At 37.0% G+C, this 13399-nt stretch overlaps 1 protein-coding gene across 2 annotated transcripts in view; it reads left to right on the top strand.

Moving 5' to 3' along the window:
- Nucleotides 1–13399, top strand: part of NDST3 (N-deacetylase and N-sulfotransferase 3) — a 161506-nt gene that overhangs the window by 73866 nt on the left and 74241 nt on the right. For both annotated transcript variants that reach the window (XM_005607872.4, XM_023636641.2), the window contains exons 5-6: nucleotides 5093–5278; nucleotides 9530–9658. In XM_005607872.4, the coding sequence (XP_005607929.1) occupies nucleotides 5093–5278; nucleotides 9530–9658 (315 nt within the window). The remainder of the gene's footprint in view (nucleotides 1–5092; nucleotides 5279–9529; nucleotides 9659–13399) is intronic.

Below are 13399 nucleotides of genomic sequence, written 5' to 3'. Positions count from 1 at the left end.
ATCTGGAAAAATGTATTCTTTCCTATGTGAAATAATATCTCAAACAGCCACAACTCTTAAGGAAGCTGCTTTAAAGATCAAAGCAAAACAATTTTTTTCTAGAAACAACTCCAAAATACACCATCAAATATAAACATAGGGAAACTTTATCATAAGCTCATGTAAATTGTAAATGTAAATTCTTGATACTATAAGATAGTTATTCAAAGCATGAAATTCTATATACTGACAAAATGGGACATGCTAACCAAAATGAACTGCAGAAAAGCATTTGGAAGTATCTAGAAATTATGTTGTAACAAAGTTTTCAATTTTTGCCACTGTAGAATGTAGAATGCTTGTTTGATTTCCTATCATTGTGGGTGTTTTAATTACATTAGTTTGTATACTTGCTAATCTGAGAGATATGGAAATAGGCAATGAGTCTTCAGGTCATTAATGGAAATTAAAACGATTCATCACTTTAGAAAGATTGAAACAGAGAAAAATATTAAAAGTAAAGTACTATTCTTAATTACTAAAATTTAAATAAATATTTAATAAATCAAATAAATTAAATATTTAAAATAATTAAATAAACATTATCAAAAACAGTAGTAAACAATGATTTCTTCAGTAATGAAGTTATTGTGCTACTTAAATACCTGAATGCTGATTTTTTTTCTTTTATTTAGTTTGGGGAAATTTTTCTAAGGAATACAGCATCAATTTTTGCTTGATAAAATTGTATTATCTTCACATTCTCTAGAAATATTTGAATGCATAATTTAGGAAAATTTTGAAGTTTTTAACTTTATACAGTATAATTTAAATATATAAATTTATAATACGAAATGTGTCTGTTTTGCAGTTGAATAATAATTTTTTAGTATGGTCTCAAAAGTGTTTTCAAGTATTGCTTATATAGGTATTAAATTTCCCTGTGAGTTACCGTATGTTCATTCTGCCAGTAAATTAACTGAGATAATTGAGAAAGTGAAAATTAGAATGAGAGGGAGGTGTCAGAATCAGTTCATGCACTTGTTCACTAATGTCTCTTGAACGCTTGCTGTTGGTAAGACTGGCTATATAGTAGTGGATAAAACAGAATCCAGAACTCACGGAGCTAAGAATTATTCGAAGCAATATTCACTTACAAGCTGGCTGTGGACTCTGAAAAACAAATGAAGGCTACTAAGAGAAGTCTTAACAGGGACATAATTTAGATTGGGGCTTGTCAGTAACGGCTTCTCTGAAGATGTGACAGGATAAATTACCCAAAAGAGGTGTCAGATTTATTCAGGTGAAGAGCTGGCATTGGGAAATTCCAGTCTGTGAAAATCACATAGGGAGGATGCTGAGGTGGGAAAGTGCTTGGTGAGTTTCAAGACAAGATTAATTTGACTTAAAATACAATGAAGGGTGGAGGGCGGTGCAAAATGAGGCTAGAGAGGGAAGCAAGGGTCATATTATACAAGGCTTATGACCATCCTCAGAATTTTGTATTTTATCTTAAGTTCAAGGGGAAACTATGGAAGGATTTTGGGCAGGAAGTCACGTGATCATATTTGTGTCTTTTAAGTGTTCTTTGTCTACTATGTAGAGAATGAATTGGAAGCAAGCAAGAGAGGAAGTGGGTAGAATATTTAGGAGCCTGTGCTAGAAGGCTATGTAATAAAATGGTAGATTGGACTAGGGTGATGATGATGATGATAGCATTGGAGAAAAGTGGATAGATTTAAGATATATGATTGAGGTAGTACTGATAGGGTATGATGATGGACTGGACTTAGGAGAGAATGAGGAAACAGGTGTCAAGAATCACCTCTGTCTTTTTGACACAGCAACTAGTTGGTTGATGACTAATAGTGTCACTTAATGACACAGAGGAACCCCGGGAAAGAGCACATCTGGCAGAGTTGACAGGTGGAGATGAAGAGTTCAATTGTGAGACTAATTAATCCCTCTTGTGCTCTAAGTATTTAACCTACAATTTATAGTAACGTAGCCATATTCCCCAGTCTTTTCCATCCATGTCCTCTAGGGAAATCTTGATAGAGATTACAGAGTTCCTGGATCTAAGATGCTACTCTCAATCAGGGATGAATGAAAAGAATAGGAGAATTAACTATTTAAGCTAAAATGTCTACCATTTTAGACTTTTTGCCCCAGATTTCAAGATAATATGTGCTTAATTTCAAACTAAAAGATCTGGAAGAGAATAGTCAGTCAAGAATTAGGCCTTATGGCTAAATCTTCTAAAACATGATAGTCTGCCTGCTAGAACATACTACCTGCAATCTTAACCCAAACTTTTCTATGCTATAAGATTTCAGGTGTTCTCTCTGGTATTGAATGCAAATTTGGGGCCCACTGTATGTTGCTTTTATCTAAAACGCATTGAAAAGAGACCTCCTCCTAACTCAGCTTCAATGATTCCCAGGCTGGAGCCACATGGCACTGGCTGAGCGTATTTGGGCAGATCAGGAGGGAAGCAGGCCCAAGAAGGGAGAGGAGGATAGAAGTCACAGAAGCCTCACAAGAGGGAATCCCCAAACCCACAGTGAAAATAGGACAACAAAGGTCCGTCACTTTTACTGAAAAAATGGTAGCCTAGTAGTTTTATAATTTCCACATTATCGTTGAGTAGTAGGATCATAGCTGATAAAAAATGGAGGCAGGGCAGTAGTGACAATAATAAACAACGTTCGTTGAATGTGTATCATGTTTCAGGAACTGCACTAAAAGCTTTCCATGTATTATGTTATTTAATTTCCCCTGAACCTGAACCTCTTTGAGGTAAGCACTCTTACGACTAACATTTTAGAGACCAGGACAGTAAACTTAGAGGTCATAGATCATTCTCCAAAGGCCACCCAGGTGGTAAATGGGAGAGTAAAATGGCCAGATTTGTTTGACTCCAGAAGTGGAGTTTTCTGCCGCTGTGCCACATTGTGCCAGCACACAAATACAAGATGAGAATAAACCACTTCAGTATTTCTTTAGTGTTAAAAGCTAGAAACAAAAACAAAAATTGTGTATACATTGGCTCCTTTTCATACTTGGTGTTCCTGAAGTCATAGCTGACCACTCACAGGCATTTAAAACTACATTGGCTTTCAATCAGCATAATTTCTTACAAATTTGGAGATGTTTGAATTTTATAATGTAGTCTTTGTCATTGTGAATTTCAGCCTTGCTTCTTCCCACACCATTTAAAAAAAATGTTAACCTGTAATTTTTTTCTTTAAATTTCTATGATTGAAATTCATTTTCTTTCATCTGGTCCATGATCACTGCAGCCCTATTCTTAAACTACTTTAGAGGAATACTTCACTGACCTTTTCTATCATGAAGTGTGTGTTGGTAAATGATTCTTAGTTGAAAAAATTGCTTTAATTTGAGATTTTAAAAACCAGTAAAAAAAAAAATGAGATATTTCCATTCAATTTATAGTGAAATTCTAAATGATGTAATGATAATTGCATAGTTATGGTAATTTCCACAAAGATGCAAATGAAATGAGGGACATCAAACTTTCCCTCTCACCCTTCAAAAACACAGCTATGGTCCACTCCACCTCTAATACCACTCACCCTCTTTGTCACAGCAACAGTGTGACAGCTCCCCTTTCCAGCATCCTCGACTACGCCTGACTGAATTGAGTTTTGAATGGTGAACAAAGTTTACAAGATAAGAGGAAAAGAATATTCCAATTGGGGAGACAATGTGTGCAGTATACAGCAGAGACACGAAGGGAAGCATCGGGAACTGGGGGTGTGGAGGATGAATGCTGAGAGGAGATGAGGCTATGTAGGCAGGTTGGGACCAAATTTTGAGGGCCTTTTGCACTGTGTGAAGGAGTCTGACAGACACTTAGGTAATGACCAACCACTGGCAACCTATTTTCCTTCTGTGTTCAGGCGCTTCCTACCCTTCCTTCACCTCCTGTTACTATTTAGGAGAAACAAAGCTGGCCATACCTCTTCCGCTTCTTCCCTATCCCTTTGTAGCCTGTTTTGACGACGCAGTGCATTTAGCAGCCTGCTGCTGTGGTTCTCAGGATGTGAAATTGCTCTTTGGCAGGAAGAAAAGCCATGACTGACTCAAAGGAAGCCCATTTAGGTGGAGCTTTTGAAGACTATATAGCAATTGCAAAATACAGATAGAAAAACAAAATATCATTCAGGAGAAAAAATACAAGTCTACTACTGAAGCCAGGGGTGTTCTTTCTACAAAACACACATTTCATCTTTTATGCTTGTGCAATTTTCCACGTTTCATCTTTTATACCAAAGATACTGTATTAATAAGCCACCTCAAATGAAGAACAATCACGATTACACAAAGTTGTCCCAAACCCCCTCCAAATAATCCATATGTCGCGTAGATTTATTTTTGGAATTTATAGACCTAGTCAGGACCAGCTGAATAGAAGAAAATTGTGTGTGTGTGTTTCGAAACTATTTTTTTAAACTGGACTCAGTTTATGTACAAAAGCTTGACTTCCGATCAACTAAGTTTCCGCATTATTTGGCTCTTTCAGTACCTTCTACTTTCACCATAATCAGGGCTCTGACTTGAAAGAAAATTACTCCATAAAATTTTACCACAGTTTCTAAATGAAGGTGTGTGATTCTCCCAAGGCAAGGAACATTGTCTTTTACTGTCCCACATGCTAAGGGACCAATAGAAATGCGGCAGACTTGGTAGAAACTGGGTAACAAGCAAAATAAGATCCTGTTATGAGGTCTAGTGAACTCGGAATGTGTCTATCCTTCTAATAAAGGTTAGTTTTATTTTGTGGGGAGCACTGAGTGTTGTTTGTAGCAAGTGTTTGTCATTTAACTTATTGAAATATGAGACTAAAACACGTGACTATGACAGGATGCACTGAATGCAGACTCTTTCAAATTATACATCAAGACTGGTGCAATGGCTACCAGGCTTCATGAAGTCCAGCGGCCTTAATATTTATCACTTTAATTTTACCATACAATCAAGTAATGATGGGCTTAAACAAATGTATTTATAGTACATCTGAAAATCCTGAAGTAAAAACAGGATCAAGATATATCTTCCCACATTCTAACTAACATTTGCTTGGTCTTAGGAACATGGCATTCCCACTGACATGGGCTACGCCGTGGCCCCTCACCATTCAGGCGTCTACCCTGTGCACGTTCAGCTTTACGAGGCCTGGAAGAAGGTCTGGAATATTAGAATCACCAGCACTGAAGAATATCCACATCTGAAGCCAGCTAGATACCGGAGGGGCTTCATCCACAAAAACATCATGGTGAGCTTCCTCCAGTAGGCACAGGGTGCAACTGATTCTGCCAGACTTACATTCCTCATTTGAAGGAAGAACAAAAGGGAAGAGCAGAATGTTAAAGCTTCACTGTAGGAAAAGCTCCATGCTGCAGCAAGCATACTTGTCATATCTAAGCAAAGGATGTTTTCATTAAAGTCACTTCTTTTCAATTCTTCAAATATAACTTAAAAACATTTTTTACTGCCACTCCTGCTGTTAAGCAGGCACTGATGTTAAAATACTAAGGAAATATTACAGCTCGCTTGCAGATAATTTATGGAAGCCATCATTTCTTCAAAAAGTTATTTAGTATGTAAAACTAACACCTATTGACTAGAGAGAGTTTAGAAGACTTGGTTTTATTATAATTTAAAAACATTCGATAATCTCTTGTCATTTTTAAATCTTATGCAGTCTTAGTAGAATAGAATTCAAGTCTTTAGGGGCTTTAGCCAATGTTGTTCTCCTTTGTTTCTGTTTCTCTCTGTACTGCCAGAAAACTTCCTTGGACATGTCCCATGGGATATGTTCCTTTTTCATTTCTTCTGAAAACTGTTTTACCTGTATTATAAATGCATGAATTTTGCAGGTAATAAAGACTCTAACACATTTCCTGTTTTGACTGAATGCCCCTGTGGTTCCACTTTTGCAGCAATCCATGGAAACTCTCCATATTTGCTTTGTGGGCTCTTCAAGTGAGAAATGTTCAGCAGGCAGTTGATTATGCAGTAAGAGAGAGAGGACAGGGCTCGAGTCATCCAAATGGAAGTGCAAGTTGAGGCCACATGGGCAAATATGCCCTCCTCGGGAGACACCGCATGGGGGAAAAGAGCAGGGATCTGAGGAGCGACCCTTACTTACATCACACCCATACATTGTTGTATGAGCTGAGGGCAACTTTGGTTTTTTTATGATCTATTCACAAATCAAACTCATAAGGCCCTCAATGAAACTCATAAACTTCCCTTCAAACCAGCCACTGATCCTGCTATCCCTAATTCAGTTCTGAAATTCAAACATCACACTGAACCCCCGTGTCCAGTCAGTCTCTACATTCCATCAATAATTCCTTTATAATACTTTTTTATTTCTCTTCCTTTCCCACAGCCTAATTCACTGCCATGACTTTCATGTATAAACTGTGGTGCTGGCTCCTACTTTGTCTATTTATATCTTCCATCCACCACCACTGCCATCTCTCCCATAGACAGTGCCAACCTTTTAATTTTTCTAAAATGCTGCCTCCATCTTGGCCTTCCTGACCTTGATAACTTCCGGTTGTTTTCCTACTCCTTAACCTGTTCTTCAGGGACCTGAATACAGTTTGGACTAAGTCTACCTTTCTATCTTCTACTTCCCTGTAGCTAAAACCGACTCACTCCAGCCAAAAAGGTCTCCAACAGTATTGCTACGTCCATGTCTTTGTCATCATTTCCACCTTGAAAGACTGGCCACTCTCTACCTGTTCCTGTTCCCTTCATTCTTCAATATCGAGTCCCTTATCTCATGTAATTTAACATAAAGCACCTTGGCGTATAGCAGCGCAGCACTTAACTCAGGTGTACTCTGATCTTATTCTCCTCTGAATTCCTGTAACACATCGTCTTGTGACTCCACTAGGGACATAAAAGCCTAGTACATTTCAAGGTGTTTGAGCCCTAACCAGAGTCTCTGAGCTTCCAGTCCTATTGCATTATCTACTGGGCACTTTTGATCTTCATTCAGTAAGGAGCTGATAGAAAACCAGGGCTCTCTACCCTATCCCCTGGTCCTTAAATGTGACTCTCTGGGGACAGCCAGAGACCTATCTAATCTCTCTCAAGCAGTTAGACTACAGATCCTGATTATCTACTTAACTGTTTCTAATGGAGATGTCCAGTGGTAGAGACACCCATTAACGCTGCTGGCAGCCTCCTGGGTGGTCTTTACTGGTAGCTCACAGAAGTATTTGTTGGCAATTGCTCCAGGTGTAGGCCTTACATACGGGATATTGGCTTTGAGTCCCATTGGCCAAGATCCTTGTTGACTTTGGTTTTCATAACCATGTCCCAGTTATTGTCAACAGCTATAAGGGTTTCAGGGACTCATCAATGTCTTGAAGTTTGAATTTGACAATGTTTTACACCCAGAACCAGTTCTAGAGGGCAGTCCACAGCAGAATGCCCCAAATCTCTCTCATTCCTTCTCTAACATAAGAGAGCTGCTTCAGGGAACATGTTCAGTGTCCTGTAGCATTGCGTTCAGGGAGCAAGGCAATGAAATATGACCCTATCACACTCTGATTATCTCCTCAACGCCCTGTGGTGGTCCACTGCCCATCCGAGGGCTGGTGGTGACTCGCATCCTCTCGGCAGGTGTGATCTTCCCCAGAGCTGCCAGGTAAAGCCTGGCACTTCTTCTTCCCTCTGTTCAAATTCAAATAATTTGAGAAATAGACAAAACTCAAATTTCTTTTCCCTTTTCTCTCCATTTTACATAGAATCAGCTGGGCCATCAAGTCCCAAAGATGGTTCTGTATGTTTCCAGAGCTTTTCAAGCAAAATATTCAAACTGAAGCCTAAAAGTGATTCAGAATCATGCACTTTTGAAACCTAAAACTAACCTGGTATTTAATCACATTTGGACATTTCATTACTTAGCATTTGGGTATTTCTCTTTCCCCGATACACCTTAAATCCTACAAGAGTTCTCCCACCTGGATTTGCACAGACTTTAGAATAAGTATTTGTTAAGTAAATGAATAAACACTACATAAACTTTAATTTCCAAGAAACTACATTTCCATGAATTGTTAGGGAACATATTTAATTCAGTTACAGTACCTTTGCAGTTAGTTATTTTTTTGTCATTGATGTTGTACATACATTATGAGAACATATAGTGCTTTTAAACAGAGATGACATCAGAGCTAATACTCTACAATTAAACTGAAGTTCTCTTAACTATTTCATCAAGATATAATAGCTTCTAAGGATATAACTTTTACCACTTTACCAAAATAAATAGGATATATAAAGCTTTGATTTACACAGCAATGTATGATGTATTGATTGAGCTGAGAATTATGTTTTGTAAGAAAATGCTCCAAGGACTAAATTGAAATTTAGTATAATACATGTTCATATTAAAGAAAAAGAACTAGTATATTTGTAGAGAGTTGCAAAGCATGGGAAGTCCTGTACGGGTAATATTTTGAAAGCACTTACTGAACCACACATGCTTTTAAGACTCAAGACAGAAAAAATGAGGATCAATTTGCTTAGGACAATAAACAGAAGACCTGCCTGTGTAAGATTCTGTTAAATTTGTAGCTTTCCAAATTATATTGATTAATTTTCTGCTACTTCAAATGTATTGTAACAAATGCAGGGCATAAAGACGTAATGGTGGAACATTTAGCTGACGATTGCACCATTTTGCACAGCTTCAGTTCACACTTTCTTTTATAATTGCACTAATATTTTACCAGGAAAGCTGTAAGAATTTGTAAAAAAAAAAAAAAAGTCCTTATCACAAATGTGTATAATTGAAGCAAATAATGGCCTTCACATACAAAGGATAAAAAGAAGACTTTTTACTAAACCTTTGGTCATTTTGTTTGTGACACTTTATGAAAACTGCTAACCAAATGCATAATCTCTTTCTCAGTTTTGGAACTGGCAGGCTTCAGACTTAGAATTTGGAGCAATTCCTACAGCCTGAAGTAATCCTTTCAGACTAGAGCAGACAATATGATTTGTGTCTCAAATATTTGGTCTAATTTAAAATGTCATTTCCTACCAATCACATTAGGTTAATAACTCACTTCATTTTCTGCTGCATGTGTAGAATTTGGCAGAAAGTGTTATCCTTAAAACTTTTGCCTTCTAGAATTACAGTGCAACACAGATAATTCCAGTATGTTTAAAGTCTCATTTTTACTTCTTTTTTATTTAAGATGCTGCAATATACTAGGCTTCATAATAGGAGTACTGACTTGCAGATTTAAAATAGATAAGTGGTTATAGTAATTTAAAGTCTATCTTAGTTTTAAAATATTTCTTCCACTTTCATCAGTATTCGTTCTGTACTGATGTCATCCTTGTTTTCCCAGAGCATGAACGATTTTCTGGGCCTTAGTTAAGAGCTGAATAATGACACCAGCTTATGGATCATCTTCATCAGAAAAAAAAGCTAAGTTTCAACAAATTGATGGTTGAAATGAACTTTTTCCTTACTTGTTCATTCGTCATTCAGGTTCTTCCAAGACAAACCTGCGGGCTTTTCACGCACACAATATTCTACAAAGAATATCCAGGAGGCCCTAAGGAGCTGGACAAGAGTATCCAAGGAGGTGAACTTTTCTTCACTGTGGTCCTCAACCCAGTAAGTACTTTTGAGTTATTCTCCAAATAAATAATGCAAAATGATAGGGAGGATGAAACTTGAGCTGACAAAGAGGCGAGGGTTTGGGTAGTTAGCAGCCAAATCAAGATGAAGTTCCAGCTCTCAAACTGGTAAAGATCTAATGGAACCACACCTAGAAATGGGGCAAACTTATGCTGCAAGTAGCGATGACATGAGGAACTCGCGGCAGAGCCACGGAAGTGCCCCCGGAGACCCTCCTCTGCTTTGGAAAGTGATCAGAATTCAGAGATTCTTGCTGTCATGGAGAATCAGATTTTCAACTATAAAACTTTCTTATTCCCACTAGGGACCTGTTTTTTCATTTGGGTGACTATTGCCTCTACTATTCTTTTTGTCCTATTTAAAGTAAAAGAATAAGCAAAATAGGAGAAGAGTTAGATGAGCAAACATGGTCACTCTGGGTAAACTCATGTTAGAGCTGGTCTTGCTGGGTCCCCAGCTGGAGCAGAGTGGCCTGTGTAAAGGGCTGCTGCTCGTCCTCCCTTACCTCCTAATGCTTGTGTGCCAGCTCCACTAGGAACCATTTGTACGTATGTATGCTTGAGGCAAGTATTATAAAGTCGTGTAGAGAAAGAACTAATTGAAGTAAAGTTTATAAGGAAAAGAAAGGATTTTATTTCCCTTCTGAAAATCACTAAGGTAAAGTAAAGCTAGGTTTATATATCAGGAGATGTATGAGTTTGCCCCTGGCATTAGCAATATTCAAGATGAAAAAAATGTAATTTTCCAAATGTGAATAAAATTATATCAGCATACAAGTTGGATAAGATAAGGACAAAGAGAATAAATTTTGGACGACTCTTCTCTTGACCTTCATTTTACAAGTCTTGCAAATAAAATTGCAGGTATTTTTCATCATCTACTTGTGTTCAATAACTGCATCTATTTCTCAGCTCCTAGAAAATGAGATACATGTAAGAGTAACTCATCTTGGGCAAAATTAGCGTGTGTATCCAATAATCAGGATGGTTTGGGGGTAGTATGGCATTTAGCCTTTCAGAAGTTTATCAACCTTCATATCCCAAAATATAAATAATTCTGATTTATATATCAGAATTAATCTGATTCTTCTAACTTATCTATTCTCTCCAAATGGAAATATCTGGAATCATCTCATATGGCTTTCTTCTCTTTTTTCTCAATTCTGCCATAGGCAAAAGAGTTAAACCAATGCTTGATTATGAACTGAAGACATAGTTAAAATGCTAATATATTCACCAATAATTTTAAGACCCTTTAATCTGTAATATATAAAATTCTGATGTTTTACATTTCCTTTCATCGTAGAGCAATAGGGCTGTGAACAGATAATCATCTATTTGATTCTTTTGACCAATAGCTGCTTTGAGGCTTAAGAACTTTCTAGATCAAATTAGTTTCATTTAACATGGAAGAAATTCAAAATTAGATCATTCATGTACAATAGGTTTATAAGAAATATTTTATTTTTCACTAATTAAAAAAACTTTTTTTTTAATTTAAAAAAGTCTTGTAGGAAAGCTTGTGTTAATGTTGGGTACTAATTTGGATTAAACTAACTCAACAAACTCTTTAAGTATTTACCAAACCTTGCTACTTTTCAGGCCTTTATCAATAATATCTGGCAATTTTGTCTTGATGAGGAGATTCACAAGGAATAAAGGGGAGAAAAAAACTTGTTCACAAAACTTGTTCTTTCCTCATTCAGAAAACTTCCTATAGACAATTGCTTTCAGATAAACGCTAGGATTCGAAATAAACGACAGATCTTAAACATCATAAGAAAGGCAAGGAATCCAAATTAACTTCATCTAGCATTCCAGCTCCAATTTTTGGATTCAGCTGTAGCTCCCTGGAGATTTGTGGTTGAGAAGCCCACTTCTAGACTCAGCCCAAGTCTGACCCAAGAGAAGTCTGCTGTCATTATTAGTGATGTTGGCCTTGCAGAACAGAGTAAGGAGTAGTGATCTGTTTCCCGCAAATTCTCCATCCCAAAATTAAGTGTTTGGATAAAGTTTGTCTTAAAATTAAGAAAGGTCCAGGTGCAGTGAGGCATGCAAGAGATGTAACACAAGATCTGCTTTTTTTAGGTCAGAATGAGAGTGAGAAAACCTTGATGGAATCAAAGTAGAGATTAGCTGCAGGAAAGATATGAATTTTCATTATAGTGGATTTAAAAGATAGCCATTGTAAGCTTAAGTAATACCTCAGGTCTCAATTGGAAGTGCCGTTTTCTGAGAATGCTAAATAAGGTTGTTGTTTGCTCCAAAAAGGTAGATATGTATTAGAAATATATCTATGACACTTAAATATATTCAAATACCCTTGAGTTGAAAATGAAAATATAAGCAAGATTTTAATTAATACATTTTTAAATTTTTCTTCCTATATGTCAACATAATATCCAGGTGACACAATAACTTTTTGCCAGTGTGAGGGTGAGAGACGGCTGCAACCAAGTGCCTCTCAGAGTTAAACTAGAATAGATCACAGCAAAGGGAACTAGACTCCTTCCACAGAATAACTCTCTGGCCTGAAATAGTCTATGGTTACCAAAGTGTTTCTCATTGCTAAAGAAAAGTGCCAACCAAGTAAATTTAATACTAATAAAGAGTTACAAAGATAAATATTAGCGCTGTCTAAGAGACAGAAAAACCTTGGCCATCTCCAAATGAGTATTTCCAATGTCGCAGGCCTAGACACCTCTGATGTAGGTCGGATGCAGGGGTTTTGATTAATAGACTTTGAGGTTTAAAGCAGTTGGGAGGTGGGCCCATCAGGCTTTCTGAGCCTGGGACCACTAAGAATTCAATTCTTCTAATTCTTTTTCTGATTCTAAACTCAACCAGCAACTTCCTGATGATAGTTTGCTTTCCTATATAGATCCTACTATAGGAAAAGAATATGTTGACCTTAAGAACCTAGGATAGTCATTTGTTATACAGTTTTATAAATCTTCTTTCCATTGATGAATACTTCCCATACAACCTGACTACCATAAGAAGACCACCCTCTACTTGTACAGATTCTAATATTTCAGAACCTTTATAATTTACAATTCCCCGTTTTAAACTAATGGATGATATTCTGTTTATAATTATTAGTTTCATGGTCTTTGGTGATTTGATTCTGCCCCTCCAGAATGGTCACTCTCTCTCAGTGTACTGAATCAGGTTTTGGAGCCTGTCAGAAAGAAGAACAGACCCTGAAGTGTTTGTTGATCGATTCAGGAGAGTAATGAAAGTTACCTTGTGGATATACCAGGGGAGAGAGCCACTAGAATTATCCTAGAGTCACTGTTAGCTATAGACACACAAGCACAAAATTTCTACACACACATGTAATACACCCACACACAAATATTCTTGATCAATTCAGAGTGCTACAGAGTACCCTCAAATATACTTTTAAAAATAGTCAGAATCTACTTACTTTACATACCCATATAAAGTAATATGTAGAGGGGTACTAAGAACTGATACTTATGAAGAGGACAAAAAAGATTTGTGGACAATGACTGCACCTGTCCTCAATAAATAGAACCCTATAAAATGTGACATATATACTTATACAAAAGGAACTAGTAAGAGTATACTGTCCATTGTAACAGGAGTTTCCAGTTCCCCCTATCTTAGGAAGATGTGGTAATACTTGACTGGTGTGACGAATGAAATAGTTCTGGTTTAGACACGATTGTCCCTCTTGTGGGAGATGTATTAT

The sequence above is a fragment of the Equus caballus genome, chromosome 2 (assembly GCF_041296265.1).
Source record: "Equus caballus isolate H_3958 breed thoroughbred chromosome 2, TB-T2T, whole genome shotgun sequence".
Lineage (NCBI taxonomy): Eukaryota > Metazoa > Chordata > Mammalia > Perissodactyla > Equidae > Equus > Equus caballus.
Note: the sequence above shows the minus strand (reverse complement) of the source record. Positions and strands in the feature narration are given on the sequence as shown.